At 44.4% G+C, this 21328-nt stretch overlaps 2 protein-coding genes across 2 annotated transcripts; both read right to left on the bottom strand.

The window, feature by feature from the left end:
* Nucleotides 1-1712: 1712 nt before the first annotated feature.
* On the bottom strand, nt 1713-3245 carry LOC149421297 (uncharacterized). The gene has a single exon (XM_089635488.1). The coding sequence runs from the start codon at nt 3243-3245 to the stop codon at nt 1713-1715; it is 1533 nt and encodes a 510-aa protein (XP_089491614.1).
* Nucleotides 3246-3266: 21 nt separating this feature from the next.
* On the bottom strand, nt 3267-8060 carry LOC149421296 (uncharacterized). Its single transcript, XM_089635487.1, has 2 exons — nt 7388-8060; nt 3267-6988 (listed from the first exon to the last, which is right to left on the bottom strand). Exons 1-2 carry the CDS (start codon nt 8058-8060, stop codon nt 3267-3269), a joined length of 4395 nt encoding a protein of 1464 aa, XP_089491613.1.
* Between the last annotated feature and the right edge of the window lie 13268 nt (nt 8061-21328).

The following is a 21328-nucleotide window of genomic DNA, read 5'->3' as shown; positions in this document are numbered from 1 at the left end:
GCTTTGTAAACTCTTCGAAAATTGTATACCTCTAAAAACTATGAATTAAATGTGATCCAAACAATTCTTTAAACTATTAGCTCTGCCTGATGCTTCTGCCAGGGATGCCCAAAATCGTCCAGAATGGGAAAAATATATGCATTTACAAATCATATTTTTCTCACAATCTGTCAATCAAATAAAACAAAATCCTATGCTTATAGTTTTGCATTTCGCAACGTATATTATTATCTTCCTTTATTTAGGCACGCACGCAGAAGTACTCGTAGATGAAAATAAGTTGTTAGTTGCAATTATAACTTTCCAATTCAAGATTTTCTCTTAAGTTTTAGTTGGTAATCTTGGTGATTTACCTTTTATCACCTTGTCAAGGCGATAATCACATTGCGGCTTCCTGAATTGATATTTTCATTTTTTAATTAACGGAGCTCTTCTAGTCGTCTATTTCACTAGATAATTTAATTATAATGAATCACGAGTCCCCTAACCTACAAACATTAACTAGTATTCGTGTGTGTGAACATTTTGTGAAAAATCAAGTTCCACAAAAATACCTACACACTTTGCCATAATCCGCCATATTGTGCATACTGAAATGAAAACATTTTAATGACGACGAATTACTTTACCTTGAACCATTTTTTTTTTATTTGTGATTCATAAATGAAATATCAAAACCATAAAAAAACCCCAATCCATTATCTTTATATACTAAAATGAATGTTTTTGTTTGTCCCGTCGCGTACGAGATAACTATACCTGTGCCAGACGTAATGTGCGACACACAAGACTGTAAACAGGGCGGTGATCCCAATCCGTGGAGGCGTATGATGCCTTCCTTCAGTGGCGTGGAGGGGTAGAACGGGGCGTCTCTGTAGCCGTTGTAGCTGGTCCGATGCTAGTACTCGTCCTTGCTGTAGAGTCCGGGTCTTTCGTAGGGGCAGAGAGGTCCGGGGTGAGGCGAGGGTCAGAAGAAGAAGAGAAGGCGAGTAGAGTCAGAAGTCGGAGCGAGGTAGAAGGCAGAGCAGAGAGAAGTGTAGAGCTGGTGGAGGTTGCTGGATATCTAATTTTTCAAGGGACTGTTGCCCGTTTTATAGGACCCCGGCGGCCTTCGCTGGCTGAGCGACGCTCACACGGGCCCGCTTTCTCTTTGATTCCTGGAATCGAAGCCCGTGTTTGTGGCGCGCCCGCGGCTCGCCGCCGGGTTGGCTACCGCCTCTCGGCCGGTAATTTTGGGCTCGTGGTCGAACGCGACCACGGCCTCTCTTTGTTCAGACACGATCTTCAGAATCGCGCTTGGGGAACGTTCTGACGGCGAAGCACCTCGCACGCCACGACGGCGCACGGCCCCTTGCTTCGGGCCGGGGCCGAACGTTCCCTCTCGTATAAGCACGACTCTAATAATCGTGCCCGAATTAAATGATCTCATGATTGTACCAGCTCTAACAATACTTCTCTGCCCGTATACCTCTATCCAAGCTCCGACGTTTCATTTATTGATAACATTTTCATTTTACATTGCTTCATACATTTACATCTTTACATTATTACATACATTTTATACAATTTTATTTCTTTAGGACAGTTAGGATTCATTCAATTTTATTCCACAATTCTATATTTATCTTATTATCCTAATCGTGGGTGACCGCGGCCGAGCCCGGAGCAGTACGTCCGTCACACTCCCCCCGTGGAGCTCGGCTACACCCATTTTAGCGGGAGGCGTGCTGCGACTTGGTGCGGCGTGGTCCCCGGCGTCCAGTCCCCCTGAGGTGGCGAGTTCGTCGGGGCGGCGTCTGGACAGGTCCTTTGTATGTGTCCTTGGAGGCGGGATCACAGGCCGGCAGGAGGACCGCGATCTTAACTGCCGGTCTGACATAGGTCCCCGTGCTGGTTTTGACCTTCACGGTCCTGACCTGTCCGTCCGGGGCTGGAGTGGCCTCGAGGATCCGTCCCCGTGGCCAGCTGTTGCGGGGCAGCGCCGGGTCCGCAATCAGCACCAGGTCGTCCTTTTGTAGGGGCTGCACTGGCTGCTGCCACTGCTTCCTGGCGGCGAGAGTAGGCAGATACTCGCGGACCCAACGCCTCCAAAACATGTCCGCGAGCTGTTGGCCGATCCTCCACTGCTTCCTGAGGCAGACCTCTTCCTCGGCCGCCCCGTACATGGCCAGGTGGGGCCGCCTCCCCGTTGAGCCCATGAGGAAGTGATTGGGCGTCAGCGGTTCCTCGTCTCTGGGGTCGACCGATAGGTGGGTGAGCGGTCGGGAGTTAACGGTGTACTCCGCTTCAGCCAGCGCCGTTAGGAGGGTCTCCTCTCTTGGCGCTCTCGCTTTGAGCGTAGCTGAGAGCGCCCGCTTAACAGAGCGTACGAGCCGCTCCCAAGCTCCCCCCATGTGGGGACTGCGGGGCGGGATGAAGCTCCACTCCATCCCTTGGGTGGTCGCATAGTTTTGGACCCTTGGGTCCCGACAGATGTCTTCCACGGCGTCCCTCAGTTCCTTGTCCGCGCCGTGGAAGTTGGTTCCGTTGTCGGACATCAGGGTCGCCGGCTGGCCTCGCCTTGCCGACATTCTTTGAATTGCCATTATGGCAGAGTCGGCACTTAGTGCGGTGGCCAACTCCAGATGCACCGCCCTCGTCGACAGGCACGTGAAGAGGGCGACGTATCGCTTTTCCTTCCGGCGCCCGATGGTTACCTCTAGGGGCCCAAAGTAGTCCATCCCACAGTTGGTGAAGGGCCGCACATGCCGTGCAAGCCGGGATGCTGGTAGGGGTGCCATCATGGGGGGAGACGGCTTGCCCCGCCGCATTTTACAAGCGGGGCACATGTGTTTTATGCGGCGGAGAACTGAGCGCAGCTTTAAGATGTGGAAGCTGGTGCGCAGTTCGGCCATCGTCGTCTCCACACTCGCATGATCGGCTCGGGTGTGGTATTGTTGCACAAGCAGCCGGGTGTAGCTGTCACCACCGTCCAGGATTATGGGTGACTCGGGTACTCCCTTCACTCCCTTGACTCTCGAGCCCATTCTGAGCACCCCGTTGTGGATGTGGGGTGCGAGGGAGACGAGGCGACTGCTGCTGGGCACGGCCTGCCCCGAGTGGAGCTGGCGTAGCTCTGCTCCAAAGGTTGCTCCCTGGGAGTGCCTTATCCACCGCCATTCTGCGGCCCGGAGCTCCTGCAGGACTAGGGGGCCCTCGGCTGGCCTAGCGGGTCCCTGGCGGCATCGCCGAATGAACCGCAGCATCCATGCTGTGGCCCGGATCAATCAGTTCCAGGACGAGAACCGCAGGATGGAGGGCAGCCCATCCTCCACGGCGAGAGTAAGGCCCACGAAATTTGGCCGCCTTTCCAAATTCTCGTCACCCGGCTGTTGGCTCTGCCGTTCCTGGGGCCATTGGTTACTCGGCGCTGTCAGGAAGGAAGGGCCGGTGAACCACCTTCCACTCTGGGTGAGGTCCGGTTCCTCCAGGTCCCGGGTTCCGATGTCGGCTGGGTTCAGCTTGGTAGGGACCCAGCGCCAGCTGGCGATGTCGCACAGCTCGTCAATCTCCCCCAACCTGTTTGCCACAAAGGTGGAGTAGCTGCGGGGGTCCGTACGGAGCCAGCACAGCACCGTGGTGGAGTCAGTCCAGTACGAGGTGGAGGTGATAGGAGCCTGGCATTCCCTTCGAAGAGTGTCAGCCAGGCGGGCAGCCATGAGCGCAGCCTGCAGCTCGAGGCGGGGAATGGAGAGCGGTTTCAGCGGTGCCACCTTGCACTTGCTGGACAAAAATGTGGCGGTGCTGCTTCCCTCTCCCGTAGTCTCCACTAGATAGGCCACGGTACAGCAGGCTGCCTCAGACGCATCGCAGAAGAGGTGTAGAGCGAAGGAGTGGGCCTTGCTCAGCAGGCAACGCCGCGGTATGCGGATGCTCAGGCCTTGGAGCATTTTGATCCACTCGGCCCACCTTGCTGCGTGCGCCTCGTGGATGCGCTCATCCCAGCCGACGCTGGACCTCCAGACATCCTGCAGGAGAATTTTTGACCGCACCGTGAGGCAGGCCACGAAGCCCACGGGGTCAAACACCCTCATGACCGTGCTCAGCAGCTGCCTCTTGGTTGGGTGCCGGATGAGCTCGGCCTTCTCCGTCTCCTTGAACTCATACATGAATGTATCGTTGACGGGATCCCACGACAGGCCGAGCACCTTCTCGGTTTCACAGGCGCCGCTGCTGATGGCTATGGCCGCCTTGGCCCTCTTCTCTGCCGGCACGCTTTGGATTGCAGCGGGTGCGTTGGAGGCCCAGCTTGCCAGGTGGAAGCCTCCCCGGGATAGGAGGGTGCTGACGCCTTGTACCAGCGCCGCAGCCTCGCTCACGGAATCGGCGGCGTCCAGGTAGTCGTCCATGTAGAATTTAGAACGCACTGCTGCGGCGGCGGCGGGGAATTCTGCGGCGCCTTGGTCGGCCACCCTGTTGCGGACATATTGCGCGCTGCTGGGAGAGCAAGTGGCCCCAAACATCATTGAGGACAGCTTGTATGTGGTCGCTGCCTCTAGTGGACCGGCTCGCCATAAGAAGTATTGCGCTATTTGGTCCTCCGCTTTTATTTTGATGCGGAGGAACATCTCCTCTATGTCGGCGGCTATGGCGATCTTGCCCTCCCGGAACCTCAACAGGTTGCCCAACAGGGATGACAGCAGGTCGGGCCCGGTTAACAGCCGGTCGTTCAAAGAGGTTCCCCGGCAGCGGCTGGCGGCGTCAAAAACAACTCGCAATTTCCCGGGGCTGTTCGGGTTGGTGACCGCGAAGTGGGGCAGGTACCACCTCCGCCGTGACGGTACGCTAGCCTCGGCGTCGGGTACCTTTACTGCGTACCCGCGCTCTATCAGGTGCGAAATTTTGGCCGCGTACGCTGCCGCCAGTGCGGGGTCGCTTTTCAAGCGCTTCTCGAGGGCGTTGAGGCGGTTTACGGCGCACTGCCGGTTGTCGGGCAGCCACACGTCGTCCTCTCTCCACAGCAGCCCGGTCTCCCACCGACCCGAGTCCAGCGGGCGCGTTGTTTGTTCCATTATGCGCTCGGCGCGGCGTATGTCGGCGGACACCCGGCTCACTGCGGTCACGCCCAGCGAGTCAACGGAAAAGTGCCTTCGTATGAGCTCGCTGATTTCGCCCATTTCAGCCGTCTCGCCGATCACGTTTAGCGTGGTACCGCTATCCACGTCCCGCCGGGTGCCCCCATGTTGAATCCAGCCGAGCGCCGTCCGTGACGTCATGCGGCCGCCATCCTCTTCTTGGACCTCCCGTGACACGATCAAATGAACATTGTCCTGGCCGATTAATAGCCGTGGTTTCACTTGCCGGCGGCCGGCCACTGTTTGTCGCGGGAGGTCTAGGTCGGACACTGTGTGAGCCACCATCGCGTATTCACAGCCGTCACCGCGCACTGACAACTTGACCCGCTGCGACTTGGCATCCGACGAACACATGCCGTTGGCGCCGTGAATGCGCAGGCCGCGGATCGGCCCCGCGGCCCCAACAATGTCTGCCACTTCGGCGTCAACGAGGGTCACCGTCGAGCCCTCGTCGAGCAGCGCGTGCACGGTCACTTGGCCCCCGGGGCCGCACAATGTCACAGGTAACACTTTAAGCAGCACCTTTCCCGATTGGTCCCAGGTGTTTGTCACTGTCTGCGCCTCGGGGCCGCGAGCGTAAGCGGCGTCGTGCAGTAGGCGATGGTGGGGAACCCGGCACGTTCCCACCCCGCAGTTGACACGGTATTTACACGTTTTAGTTTGGTGCACACCGTCCAAGCACTTAAAACATATCCGGGCCCCTTTCACCAACTCCCATCGCGCACCCACTGTTTCACTCGCGAACTTGGGGCACCGGAATAACTTGTGCGTAGCGTCTTTGCACAGTGTGCACTTCACTTCACTGCGGGGTTCCGGCCGCTCGTCGGTAACGAAAACGTTGTCGCGGTGCGGGCGGGCGGCCCGCGGATGCTCGGCCATGCTCGGACGCGCTGCTCGGCCGCTATCGGTGAGGCCCGACCGCGGCACCGCGTTGGTCAGCCGCTTCAGGAACCCGGCGAGCTGCACCACGGTGGCGGCCTGGGCCTGGTCGGCCACCCTGTCCAACCATGAGAGGCGGAGGGCGAGAGGCATCTTCGACGCGATCTCGCTGAGTAGGGCGGGGTTGGAGAGGTAGTCGCTCCTCAGATTTCCCAGTGAGGCGACCACGTTCTGTACCGCTCCGGAAAACTCTACCAGAGCTTCGGTAGATGCATCCTCCGGCAGCCGAGTGAGCCGCCTTATTTTGTCAAACATGACAGTGGCGATGGAGTGCGCGCCCCCAAATCGGTGCTCCAGGACGTCCATGATTTCCGGCACCTGCGCCGGGTCCAGGAGGAGAGGGCTGACGGCTTCGCGCGCCTTTCCCTTCAAGGCACGCTGCAGCCGCATCAAATTCTCGGCCGCCGTCATCCCGCAGGTAGCCGTCGACTGCAGGAACTGTGCCTTCCAGGCCTGCCACTCTATGGCGTCGCCCGCGTAAGGCGGCAGGTCCTTGGCGCTGGACTGCCGGGCGATGAGCGACGCCATCCGCTCATCCTCGGGGTGGGAGCGGGGTGTACCGCTGGCCTGGGACTGCCGGAGGGCGTCGGCAAACATGGCCGTCACCTGGGCGAGAGGGACACTCCCCTGGTTCACCCAGTCCCGCGTCTGCCTTGCTGCCTCGTCTGCGCGGTTGAACGCCCCGTATCCGTCCATGTGGGGCTGCGGTGGCGAGTCCGTCACACCGGGATAGCCATACTGCGGCTCCGGTCCACCTCGCAGCGTCGCGACGCCTGGGGAAGCGCCGTCCGTGAGTGGATGCGTCGCCTGGTTGTCCGTCCCGGTTTGAGCCCTCACTGCATGGCCAGTGGTTTGCGCCTCCGCTGCGTAGGTCCGAGGCGCGCCCGGGGGCGTCGGTCCGTAACCCAGCTGCGGCGCAGTGGTGTGCGTCTCCGCTGAGTAGCCAGGACGCGGCGCAGTGGTGTGCGTCTCCGCTGAGTAGCCAGGACGCGGCGCAGTGGTGTGCGTCTCCGCTGAGTAGCCAGGACGCGGCGCAGTGGTGTGTGTCTCCGCTGAGTAGCCAGGACGCGGCGCGGCGGTGTGTGTCTCCGCTGAGTAGCCAGGGCGCGGCGCAGCGGTGTGTGTCTCCGCTGAGTAGCCAGGGCGCGGCGCAGTGGTGTGCGCCTCCGCTGAGTAGCCAGGACGCGGCGCAGTGGTGTGCGCCTCCGCTGAGTAGCCAGGACGCGGCGCAGCGGTGTGCGTCTCCGCTGAGTAGCCAGGGCGCGGCGCAGTGGTGTGCGCCTCCGCTGAGTAGCCAGGGCGCGGCGCAGTGGTGTGCGCCTCCGCTGAGTAGCCAGGACGCGGCGCAGCGGTGTGTGTCTCCGCTGAGTAGCCCAGGTTCCGCCCGAGGCCGCTAGATGGCGCCGCCGTCGGTGGGTACTCTGCCCGTGGAGCTGTGGCGCGCGTCTCCGCTGCGTGGTCCGGGTCTCGCCCGAAGCCGCTAGATGGCGCCGCCGTCGTCCGGTACTCCGCCCGTGGAGCTGGGGCGCGCGTCTCCGCTGCGTAGTCCGGATCTCGCCCGAAGCCGCTAGATGGCGCCGCCGTCATCGGGTACTCCGCCCGTGGAGCTGGGGCGTGCGTCTCCGGTTGCCAGGCTGCAGGGGAAGCGGTCCGCGGGAGGCCCTTCAGCGTGGCGATCAATTCGGCAATCTGTCGGGCGCTGTCCTCCTGCAGCTTCTGGTTGCGCCGCCTCTCAGCTCGTAGCTCGAGCTGCACCTGCCGGAGCGTGTCCTCGCTCGAAGCTTCGCTTCTCGACGAGGCGTCGGCCATGGCAGGGGGCGTCTGTGGTGGTGACGCGTCGGAGGGGCCAGCCAGAAGTTCCGCTTGGGGGTCAGAGGGGGCCAGGGGGGCGGTAGGCCGGAGTCCGGGGGGCGCGGCTGCGGCCGCCCCGGTTGGTGTGGGATCATCGCTTCCTTGCGATGAGTCCCCGTCAGCGCTGTTCTTCCCAGAGCGCAGTGAAGGTGACATCTTCCACGGAGAGATCCGGCTCGAAGGACCACTTATGTGCCAGACGTAATGTGCGACACACAAGACTGTAAACAGGGCGGTGATCCCAATCCGTGGAGGCGTATGATGCCTTCCTTCAGTGGCGTGGAGGGGTAGAACGGGGCGTCTCTGTAGCCGTTGTAGCTGGTCCGATGCTAGTACTCGTCCTTGCTGTAGAGTCCGGGTCTTTCGTAGGGGCAGAGAGGTCCGGGGTGAGGCGAGGGTCAGAAGAAGAAGAGAAGGCGAGTAGAGTCAGAAGTCGGAGCGAGGTAGAAGGCAGAGCAGAGAGAAGTGTAGAGCTGGTGGAGGTTGCTGGATATCTAATTTTTCAAGGGACTGTTGCCCGTTTTATAGGACCCCGGCGGCCTTCGCTGGCTGAGCGACGCTCACACGGGCCCGCTTTCTCTTTGATTCCTGGAATCGAAGCCCGTGTTTGTGGCGCGCCCGCGGCTCGCCGCCGGGTTGGCTACCGCCTCTCGGCCGGTAATTTTGGGCTCGTGGTCGAACGCGACCACGGCCTCTCTTTGTTCAGACACGATCTTCAGAATCGCGCTTGGGGAACGTTCTGACGGCGAAGCACCTCGCACGCCACGACGGCGCACGGCCCCTTGCTTCGGGCCGGGGCCGAACGTTCCCTCTCGTATAAGCACGACTCTAATAATCGTGCCCGAATTAAATGATCTCATGATTGTACCAGCTCTAACAATACTTCTCTGCCCGTATACCTCTATCCAAGCTCCGACGTTTCATTTATTGATAACATTTTCATTTTACATTGCTTGAATAAATGTATGTTACATCTTTACATTATTACATACATTTTATACAATTTTATTTCTTTAGGACAGTTAGGATTCATTCAATTTTATTCCACAATTCTATATTTATCTTATTATCCTAATCGTGGGTGACCGCGGCCGAGCCCGGAGCAGTACGTCCGTCACAATACCATTCTTTGGACTTCGCTATAAATTTCAAACTAGTGGAAAGAGTGCTTAGAAAATTGTTTGAATGGTAGAAGAAGCTCGGGAAAGACTAAACGCAATATCTCTGCACTGAAATGAGATACTGAGTTGAATTAAAGTCGACATAATGTATTTCCACTGGATTTCGTGATACTACATGAAGCTAATGATATAAAAAGTAGAGGAAACCCTAGAAATACAAACATATCAAATTTTTATTTATGGTATAATGAGACGTAAGTGATGAACAAAGAAAGAGGTGTGAGAAGAATGGATGACTCGGAAGTTAATACAATACAATAATATTATTTCCAGCTTAAAAACGCACCCCCAGTTGTCAGTTACTCTTGAATTCACAACCTAACAACTTTTTTTTAAACCCCTTTTTTTTTTTTTTTAAATAAATTTAAAATAAATCAAATTTAATAATGTTATAATAATTATTAAGTTCTGCGAGTATTTTTGTTATTTTTACAGTTTTTAATGTGACAGCTGTTTCGGCTTTTGAGGCCATTATCAAACTGTGGATATGATTTGATTTATTTTAAATTTATTTAAAAAATTAAATGGAGTTCTACGAATTAAACACCAAAACAATAAATAACTTTACCCCTAACTATTTGAAAGTCCTCAAACAACGCCTAGTAAACTAATAAGTTATATATTATAATTTGTAAAATTCTACAACTCCTTAGTCAGAAGCAAATTGGATTAAAATAATTAAATTGAAATTTACAACCATTAAATTGGAATGTACAAATAGTTTCACATTTAAAAAAAGTATTATTTAAAAAAAGCAATTTATCAATCCACTAACAAGTCATGGAAAATAGTGGCGTCATTAGAAATCCATATTTTTCATCTTTTTCTTTTTTTTCGTTAATATTTAATACTGTATGTTTATGTTTCATTTTTCTTATTTCTCTTTATTGTTTAGCAACTAGTGATAGCTTAACAATAAAATGTGCAGCCTGTAAACTTCCAAAACAATAGATCTATTCTAGCATTTTTTTAATAAAAATCTACAGTTTTATTTCTCACCTTTAAAGCAGAATTTTGATATCTACTCAATGAAATTTTGCGAACTTGACACACACAATAAGAGCAAAATGACTGGTTACTTCTGATTTCGGAGCAACGTAAAGTATGCCTGGTACAACTCGACGCAATAAATAGTATACCCAGTGGGTACCAAATTTTTTTCTACTCATCTAACATTTAAAGATACGTCTTTCGAAACAAACTGGAGAAAACTTACCAATATAAAATACTGTTGATTTATTAAAAATCTGGTCAAATTATTCGTTTTCCTGTTAAAAATGGGACGGACTTTGACGAATGAATTGACATAGTTCCTAACAAACTATCAGTTAAAAGCGAATGTTTTACGAGGACGTCGGAACACGCGTTCATACAAATACAAGATAAAGAACACGTGTTATCGATATATTCTGAATGACTAATATTTAATCAAGAAATTGGCATGCTATCGCTTTTTTAACAAGATCATTTTTCTCCGTGCAATCCAACCCTGCCACTGAAGGTATTCTGCATGAGGTGGATGGCGTAGAGATTTTTTTCCCGGCAACTTGGCAGGCGAGGCGGGAAACAAGCGCGTTCGTCCCTCGTTCTTGTTCGCTGTTGGCTGCTGTTTGTTCGTTGCCCGGATTGTTTGTTATGCGAAAATTCCAAATATGAGTTGCAATGATATTTAAATGATCGACTGCCGCGGTCCTCATTTGAATTCTAGCCCCTTTGAGTAGCGGCCGCGGGGTATTCTAACATACCTAATACCGTTCTGTATTCTGCTCTTGGACTAGTTCTTTGTAGCAGTTTCATTCGCCGGACGCACGTTATTGACTTTGCACCAAAAACTGAATGAATACGAAATATTTACCGCATAAAGTCAAAGTGTGATTTTTATTTTGCCATTCTTACTGATATTTTACAAAAAAAATAGTAAAATAATTAATCAGGTTTTGAAGGTATAAGTAGTGTGGTTGTGCAGCTGTCGTCTTTCATCCGAGTATATACATATTCCCTGATGTCTAGGTCTTACGCTTCATGTTGAGGACAGTTCGGATAACTTAAAAACGTTTAAGATACAGGGTTTTCCAATAAGAGGTGTTATTTTGATATTCAATCGTAAAAGATCAATAGTTTCGTTTCTTGTGTGGCACGTAACGCCGTCTTGTTGAAAGTAAACGTTGTCCAAATCAATACCATCTAATTTCGACCATAAAATATCTTGAATTATCTCTTGATAGCGCAATCCATTCACCGTAACTGTTGCTCCAGCCTCATTTTCGAAAAAGTAAGGTCCAATGACTCTGCCGGACCATAAACTGCACCAAAGAGTCACACGTTGAGAATAAAGAGGCTTTGCAACAATAACTCTTGGGTTTTGCGAGCCCCAGATTCGACAATTTCGCTTGTTGACGAAGCCACCGAGGTGGAAATGGGCCTCATCACTAGAGATGATTTGCATGTGATTCACTCAAGTGAATTTTAATAGTTTCAATGCGTTGTTGAAGCGTGCATTGTTCCATTTTTATTAATGACGTAGTTTTTACTTGTCAAATGTCAAAGAATGACAGCTTCAAAAGTAACATCTACCGAAATAGCGGGCTATTCAAAATAACACCTCTTATTGGAAAACCCTGTACATTCTTTTCAAAAATTCGTTCAACCCGTAGGACCATAAAAGCTCAAACATTTAAACAAATGACTTTGAATATTTTAAAAAAAATATTTATTATTTAGCATTTTAACTAAGGTAATTGGATTACACATACTTTACACGAGCGTACATTTTTTTAAACACCATAAATACATGATATGGAAAGCAATCCAGCAACTAGGAGGGCAATTTAAAAAACATCTCTTTGAATTTCACTTCAAACTTTCGTTTCCGGTAATGAATGAATGCAAATCTTGGAAACGGAAATCAATGCACTTTCCGACATCCGATCCAGCTGAAACTCTGTAGCCAGACTCGCTGTCAATGAAAACGTTATTAAAAAAGAAAAATCTAGGTTTATTTAAAATAAAATTAATTAATTAAAAATACATTTGTTCTGAAATGTATAGTATTGTAAATAAGGGAAAACGTAATTTTACTTAATATTTATTTTTAAATGTACCTAAGCTTCCAAAAATCTTTAGGTAAGTTTTAATAGGAATGTAGGTAAGTTTACTAATATCAGAACAGAAATATTTTTTAATACGGTAGCAATTTAATTAATTTTTAATATAATATATTAATTTTTAATTTAATATAATACCTACCCGTGAAAATTCACGGGATAGTTTGAATTGTCAACAAATCAGTTCCAGTTTTGAAAATGACACTTACATTGAAACTGATGTTAGAACATATGTTTGATGGAAACATTTTTTCGTTGAATATTAATTAAATATTTATTAAATGTCTTTTGAAAATATTCAACTTCAAAAATTGAAATGCTAACACTTTGCTAAACAAAAAAGTAAGCAAAATATAAAATCTCTGAAAAGTATTCCTTTTTGATTACAAGATGATGACTGCGGTCAGTGGCGTTTATGTTAATTACAAATAATTGGAATAGTACTCCGTGCATATATATTCAAGTACCTAGGTACTCGTTAAATTAAGGCAGTTTATTCATGTATTCAGAATACTTTTCAATAATCTCGCATACATTCTACCAAAATGTATTTTCTATCTAAAATTATTCCATTGAAGATTTTAAGTGGACGTTTGTTTTTTGTCCCTCTCCGACCAATGTCGTTGCTCGTGCCGGCGATTTAAATATATTTTTTCTCACATTCCGAATTTAAAAATCCCGCGTCGCAACATGCAAATTTCTCCTTCGCGGAAAAATTTGAGCAAAACAAAAGTGACATTCCGATTTCAAAATTTTAAAAGCTAGACCGCTGCGTGGTCAGGGCGGACTGGGCAGCGGGCAGAGTGGCCACTCTGGTCACTCAGTACGGGGCAGAGTAGGCACTCTGCAAGGGCAGCCCTGGTTCGGCCCTTCCGCTGGTCGGCTCGCCGCTCAAGGAGCTTGTCACCAATCAATCAATGGATGAAACCACTTTTTGCCGCCAAACCTTCCCCCCGCCTTCGCCTACCCGCACCCCCTTCTCCCGGTCCGCAGAGTATGACTTAACAAGCACCGACCCTACAACGGACAAATCTACACACAGTCCAAAGAAACTGCTTTATAAATTTATTTTTTGCGCTCCCGCATTTTTAGGTGTCAGTTTGTGATTTTTTTAGGCCTTTGCTATAAAAGAAAAGTGCCTCTTCTTGCGGATCGGAAGGACGTAATTGCAGAATCAGGCGACAAAAAATGGTCTAACCGAAGAAATGCAACTGCGAGCGGATTTTGAGCCAAAGAATTTCAAATACATTTGTTGGCTTCTGTATAGTAATTCCGCTTTTTCATACGAACAAAACCCCTATTAAAAAAGACAATAAGACGGTTTCATTTTGAGTTTAAAAAAAGTTTTAAGTTCTTTTGTGTAATTTCTGATGCTCTCTTTTCGTGTTTCAGATACACGTCATTTGATTTCTATTTGTGTACAATTTCTAACCACGTTGAACATACAGCGCAAATAAATAAAATACACTGCTCAAAATATTCTTTCTGAATTCAAATTTCACACTTAAAACGTTTAAAAAACGAGGAGTTTAAAATTAGAGTGTTATTTAAATGAGCCATTTGAATGGAGAAGTGTAAGGTGGGTGTTGCCATATTGTTATACGATCGCGACTTACAAATTATATTCGGTTCTAACTTTTTGTGGTCGACAACCGTAAAAATCTTTGAATGATTTCCAATTGACCGTGACTAAACGGAGACAAAGATGAAAAACGAACAAGACTTTTTGAGAAATATTATTTTCCTATTGTGTAAAATTAATTAATACCGATTTTAGATTGATCGTGCGTTTGCAAACCATGAAGGATTGCAGACACCAACAGACAGCAAATCAAAACAACCATATTATTATTGTTATTTCCTGTGCATTTGCCAGTGACGTGCAGCGTGCAGTGACTTTCAAACAGTTCATAAGTTTCGATTTATATTTTTATATTCAGAAAAAATGTGACTAATATTTTGATATTTTGAACGCTGATATTTTTTAATATTTTGAACGCTGCATGTTGATGTTTTAATTTTAATTTTATTTAATTTAATTTTTTTTTTTAATCGATTTTTTTAAATAAACATAACATATATATTGTTACAAAATATTGAGAATTCTCGAAATACCATGTAAATACATGGTACTTAACATGTATATGATAAACTCGTCTATGATATGTAATATACTCTTCCGTTTTGTTAGCCTAGCCAAGTACGTTGTTTCATTTCCGAATGTCATATTATTAACAAAAACATTTATGATATTGTTAAAAATACATAGTGAAAGTTTGTTAGTATTTCTACAGCAATGAAGAGAACTAGCTCTTGAGTTTGATGTAGGAGTAAAAAGTAATATCATAGAGTGTATGATAGTACAGTATGTGATTTATGTTATTAGTATGTTATTTATTTAACATTATGAAATATAAATATGGTTCGAAATGATGTTACTGCATTTTGTTAATGTTACGCATGATCAGTTTTTAAAATATAATTAACTAAAATATAATAACTTTTTTCTTGAATAATTCATATTCTTTTCAGTAGCCTACCTAATAGAAATAAACATGTTTTAAACAAGAGAAATTACGAATATATTTTTGGCTTATTTATATTACTTAAAAAAAAAATGCTTCAAAAATGTCAAAATAAATATTACATAGATAAACTAATATACATAGAAAATACAAGTTTGTACAAAAAAGGTGGCACAGCATAGCTGCTACATGGCTGCTTGTCTGCAGGTTTTTCCTCAATGTTTTGTCTTAATAAAGAATAAAAAGCATAATATACATGTTACATTCATGGAAAAATTAAAAATATTATAGGTGCTGTGTCTATACCACGGAATCAATGGTCTGCGAAGTAAACAGTTATAGACCAACATCTTTTATATTATTAACTGAAAGTTTTCTTTAAATATATATGTATGCACTTGAATGATGCTATGAAGCTTGAGGCAAGCGAAACCGATTGATGAATAAATTCAAATAAATTTGTGGTTATATCTTATACATAACGATTAGTTTCTTTAAGGATTTTCAATATCGTAATGGTTCAAAATATGAGAAAATGTTTAAAATTCTAATATTAATTTTGACTACATATGGAAAGTAATTAAATGGGTATGGCTGATTTATTGAAATCCTGTTAAAAACGTGAGGTCAATCTATTTCCTGATAAAATATTCGTTCACTCAGAATATATCAGAATACATGATTATGCAGGTGTTTTTTTTCCTGATAAATATAATGACGAAATGCGACAATATTAGTATTTTTATTGTAACACTTTTTACTGATATCTTGTTAGGAAATCTAACAGGAATACGAATAATTTGACCAGATTTTAAATAAATTTGCAAAATTTTATATCAGTTAGTTTTCTCCGTATACCAATCTCTTTCACAATACAAAACCTTGTAGAATACCAGAAAAAATATATTTAACAAATAATAAATGGGTACCTACATTGAACTTTGAAACCTGCGCCCATTTCTCTCTCCTCGTTTCAGTTATCTGTTGAAGCATTTAAATTATTGTTCTAGTGGCTCCAAAGTTGCCCCATTATTACACTCGATTACCTGTAATAATCGATTAATTATGGATAAAGCGAATACAGAGAATTACCTATAACAAAAGATATTTTCGCCGAGAGCACGAGCCGCTTAAGGTAAACTACACTTTTATGGACTCGACAACAACAGAAATATTTAAAGTAATGACTTTTTATGCACTCGACAACAGCAGTAATATTTACACGATAAAATTTTAAATAATTGTTTAAATATTTTCACAGCTTAGTTTTCGAGGGAAAATAACCTCAAGGACCCTTTACAACTTAATTTATTTAACCTGTAACTTACCACCCTATAAACTTATAAGTTCTTACTGACTTGACTTAAAACTAAGATTTTTAGCTAGTGACTTCCAAATAAGGCTTATAAGTAGACTGACATCCAAGACTTATAGTTAGTGACTCAAAACTATGACATATTTATAACTTGTGACTTGAAACTAAAGTTTATGGCAAAGTAGGTCTTATTTAATACGGTCATCAAATAATATTTTTAAATAAAGTTGGTGTATCAAGTGAACAAAATAAAGTTCATAATTCTGCAGTATTACTTACAAGTATGGCCTAAAACTAGAAACTTTGAGCTAACATATATATTTATATTTACATATGATACGTGTTAGTTAATTCTTAACACTTTCAAGTTGAGAATGTAGTGTATTATAAAATACATATTTGTAATAACATTTTTAAAATATGTTTATAAATTTATTTATTTGTTCGGCCCGGCGTAATGGACGGACCCATGGTCGACTTTGCCCTGGCAGGCCTAGAAAATCGATCTTTCCATAAGGTTTATTTAAATTATTTTTGACGAACATATTACTAAAACCTCAAACGTTTATAGAGGGAAACCTTCTAATGCATGGGACGTTACAAATACGTCGTCTAAAAAAATTAAATCTGGTGCTTACCGGTAATTTTATAATTGAAAAACGTTTTTAAAAAAATATCAACCGTTTTACATAAAATATATTAATGCTAAGGACCTGTTTTTATAAATCTATACAAATAAAAACATAAATGTTCGTTAAAATTTTTTACACAATGTTACATTCGAATACGTGTGTGTTTTTATATACCTGTATTATAAAGATGTCACCTGTGACAGGTTAAAAGAGAATTTTTTTCGAACAGCGCCATCTGTTGGACAAACGTTTTAAAAAAAATCTGTAACGTAAAAGCAACAAGCGCTATTGTTTCTCTATCTGCACAGACAGACTGAGCCACAGCAAGGCGTGGCGGGGTACAGCTAGTCTTAAATATAAATAACTTAGATCCGTGGGGATCCCTCTAGAAAAAATTGAGATTTTAGTAATACGTTCATCAGAAATAATTAAAATGTGAGCTTCGAACAAACCCCCGTTATAAGAGCCTTAACAAAAAGAACATTCTTAACCGACGCAAAGCCAGTAAATACTATTGCCAATGTGATTAACTACACGACTTAAATAATATCAAAATTAATAAAATAATTTAGTGTTCAAAATCAGAGTCTTCTCCCTTTAGTCGAGCAATGGCGATCTCCGGTCTCTGGACTCCGGATTGCGGACTGCGGACTGCAGACTCCGGTCTTCTTGCCACGGTCTCCGGCTGTGAGCGCCGCGAAGAGGATGCAATGGGAACGGAAATCGTGAATATTTAATCGTGCCCCGTAAATTTGTAAGAGGTGAAAAATGCTTTAGACTGGGTTACCAAACAAGTACTACAACTTATCCTCCAGGTGTAAAGAACATTTTTGGTAATTGATGCTTTAAAAATCAGCCAAATATAAGCACTAGAAATCGTTAAGTTTTGTATCGTGTTCCTTCCGCATATATTACTTTTCTGTAGATACAAGTACAACTTATATTATTTTTACAAATGATAATCTAGTCTCCTTCAACGGAAGCAATCTTCCGAACAGGCCTTCCATTGATATGCTTGGTGTAACTATAAGTGACCAGCTCAGGTACGGGGGCTCCATCGAAGCCAGAGTAAAGTTGGCCTCTCAGAAGCTGGGCGTACTGTACAGGGCCCGCAGATACTTTAATAGTACACAACTGCTCACCCTGTACAAATCGCAAGTGCGCCCTACTGTCGAATTTGGCAGCCATCTCTGGTCTGGAGCCCCAAAATACTTGAAAAAAACCCTTGACTCTGTGCAGAAACGGGCGGTCCGTTTGATAGATTCCCCAATCTTAACAAACGGACTGCAATCTTTAGAGCACAGGCGTCAGGTAGGTATGCTGTCCTTGTTCTATCGGTATTACAATGGGAGATGCTCTGAGGAACTAGCGTCATTGATCCCTTCGGCACCGGTGCGTAGTCGGGATACACGCCAAACGCGGGCCCAACATTTGTACACAGTTGACACTTGTCACATGAGAACGGGTCGCTTCTACGATTCGTTCTTAAGTTCAACAGCTCGGCTGTGGAACGAACTGCCGGCCTCTGTGTTTCCTCCTTCCTACAACATGGGACTCTTCAAGACCCATGTTCACTCCTTCCTCTCCACAAAAAGACCCTCCACACAGCATCCCCAAAGATGACATAGGCCCTGAGGGAAATTATTTTCTTCAGGGCCTTCTGTGTGGAGTAAATATTAAAAAAAAGTACAACTTATATTACTTTTCTATATGTACAAGTACAACTTACATTATTTTTACTCTTCCTAAAATCTCCCCTCTTATAATATTAGTCTCTGCCTTACGGTTTTAATTATTTTCTTGTTTTTTTTTGTTTAACTGATTTGTAACACACATTAATAGTTCTATGCATATTTTTATTCATTTATTAAAAAAATAGTTTTTTTACAATTAAATCATAAACCACTCATCTCACTAGGAAATTCCTGTGTCGAGATGGGCAGCCTTACAATTATAGTAAATATTGTTGTTTTAAATACTTGTGAACTTAATTCGATATTATAAATCTACAAAATGATTCTACACTGCAGTTATTCTAACTAAAATTAGAGCTGGACTGTACTTTAGCGATAATAACATTCTACCGATTACATAATAGGGTGACTATACTGACAAGTATACGTACAGTAGTTATAAGTACAGTTATTCTAGCAAAAAATAGAGCTGGGCAGTACTTTAGCAATAATAACATTCTTCTGAATACATCATAGGGTGACTGTACTGACAAGTATACATTATGTTATAAGTTATAAGTACAGTTATTCTAACTAAAATTAGAGCTAGGCAGTACTTTAGCAATAATAACATTCTTCTGACTACATCATAGAGTGACTGTACTGACAAGTATACATTCTGTTATAAGTACAGTTATTCTAACTAAAATTAGAGCTGGGCAGTACTTTAGCAATAATAACATTCTTCTGACTACATCATAGAGTGACTGTACTGAAAAGTATACATTCTGTTATAAGTACAGTTATTCTAACTAAAATTAGAGCTGGGCACTACTTTAGCAATAATAACATTCTTCTGACTACATCATAGAGTGACTGTACTGAAAAGTATACATTCTGTTATAAGTACAGTTATTCTAACTAAAATTAGAGCTGGGCACTACTTTAGTAATAATAACATTCTTCTGACTACATCATAGGGTGACTATACGAGGAGGGATAGCTATTAATAAATGAAAATAAAAAAGGTAAGTAGAGTCACGTGGGGTAACCGTACGCGGAGTGTAAGTGTTCGCAGTGATGTTTCCGACAACATTGTGCATGTTAAGCGCCCGCGCGTTCCTTAATTCAGTAGCGTTCTGGATCGCGCCGAAGAGGGAAATGTGTACAGTGGATGCTGATTTGTCAATAAAAACTGGTAGGTAAATTACTTTTTTTCGTGCTTTTTTTAAATTTTTCATCTCCGTTACCGATGTGTGCTATTGTGTAACCAGCTGTGTCAAAGCGACGTGGTCTATGATAATTTTTAGTGAAATATTGTTAGTTAGACGGGTGCAAAGTGATAATTCTAATAAAGATAACCACTAATCTGATTTTCAAAGTTTTTTTTTATTTTGGTGTGATGGGGTAAGTGTGCTGGGGTAAGCGTTCGCAGTTGGATGAGTGCGAACACTTACCCCGATAGATAAAATTGATTTTATAGCATAATATTTCAACTCTCGTTATATTTTTAGAGTGAAATATGCCGCGTGTGTACGTGAGAAAGCATTCAGAGAGGTCAGTTGGGCTTGTCAAAAGGCTTGTAAAAGAGGGGAAGAGTCAGCGGGCTGCTGCAGATATTGTTGAGATGAGTGAAGCCACTCTGCGTAAACGCCTAAAACTAAAATTAATAGCAACTTCGATGAGGAGATATCGTCCGACTTTTACACCAGATAAAGAGGTAAATTTTTAGATAAATAGGTACTTAATTTATCGTGCAAATGTCATTTTTTTGTGAAACTATTGATTTATTCATTTATTTTCAGGCTGAAATCGTTGATCATTGTAAAAAAACTGACGAAATGTTCTACGGCCTGACTATGCAGACAATGGGAAAAATTGTTTACGAGTATGCTGAAATCAACAAGATCGAGAACAGATTTGACAACATTACAAAAACGGCTGGCAAGGATTGGGTGTATAGATTCCTAAAACGTAACCCTGTTTTAGATTTAAGACAGACTACTCCCACAAGTATTGCGAGAGCTATTGGGTTTAACGTTGTTCAAGTTCGGCTGTTTTACGCAAATTGAAAAATCAAGTCTTTGTAAAAAAAAACTTCAGCAGAAGCAGAGAGATGCAGATGCAAAAATTGTCCAAAAACCAATAGTTAAAACCATGGAAATCGGACGACCACCTCTTTTCAAGAAAGTCACACCACAAAGAATCACCACAAAGCGTAAAGCGGGAGATTCCAGCGTGCATAACTGTTTAAAAAGAGCACAAAAACAGGCTTCTAAGGACTATTTTTGCCCACAAATGCAAGGAGAAATATCGAGATCCACCAACAGAAGATTGGATAGAATGTATTGTGTGTAAAGCATGGTGGCATGAGAACTGCACAGACTACGATAAGGGGCAATTTAAGTGTGATAATTGCAATGGGGGGTAACTCTTCACGGTGCGAACACTTACCCTACGGTATGCGTATACTTACCCCGCACACGGGGTAAGTGTACGCAATCGACATGCATGTAAACTTTTTTATATAACTGTTTGATTTATGAACCATATGAGGTTTTTATGGTTGTTTGAGATGCCTTAATAATCGATCATATTAATAAACAACAAAAATGAGTAAAATACCTAAAGCTTTTTAATACAAAAATCCCAATGTAAAAATTGCGCACGGTTACCCCACGTGACTCTACTAACGGGTGTGTAATAACAAGTAAATGATAATTATTAAATAATAGTAAATAAAAAAAATACGCAAATAAAGTAAATAATAATATATACATAAATTAAGTAGACAATAACAGGTAAATGAAGTAGATAATAACATGTAAATAAAGAAGACAATAACAGGTAAATTAAGTAGATAATAACAGGTAAATTAAGCAGATAATATGCGTACATACTTGCTTTTATTTTATTTACTATATCAGGTGTTATTATTTTGAATCGATGTTAATCATAGTATGGGTATTTGTATTAATTTTTGTATGGTTATCC

Source organism: Hesperophylax consimilis, chromosome 9 (genome assembly GCF_061612785.1).
Source record: "Hesperophylax consimilis isolate HC1 chromosome 9, BYU_Hcon_1.0, whole genome shotgun sequence".
Lineage (NCBI taxonomy): Eukaryota > Metazoa > Arthropoda > Insecta > Trichoptera > Limnephilidae > Hesperophylax > Hesperophylax consimilis.
This window is presented reverse-complemented; position numbering and strand designations above follow the sequence as displayed.

What these genes read in the sequence shown, in the direction of transcription:
- LOC149421297 (XM_089635488.1), bottom strand. Translation starts at nt 3,245, where the DNA reads ATGCTGCGGTTCATTCGGCGATGCCGCCAGGGACCCGCTAGGCCAGCC.
- LOC149421296 (XM_089635487.1), bottom strand. Translation starts at nt 8,060, where the DNA reads ATGTCACCTTCACTGCGCTCTGGGAAGAACAGCGCTGACGGGGACTCA. An exon ending in CACCGCTGCGCCGCGTCCTG is followed by an intron (nt 6,989 to 7,387) that starts GCTACTCAGCGG and finishes CTGGCTACTCAG; the next exon opens with CGGAGACGCACACCACTGCG.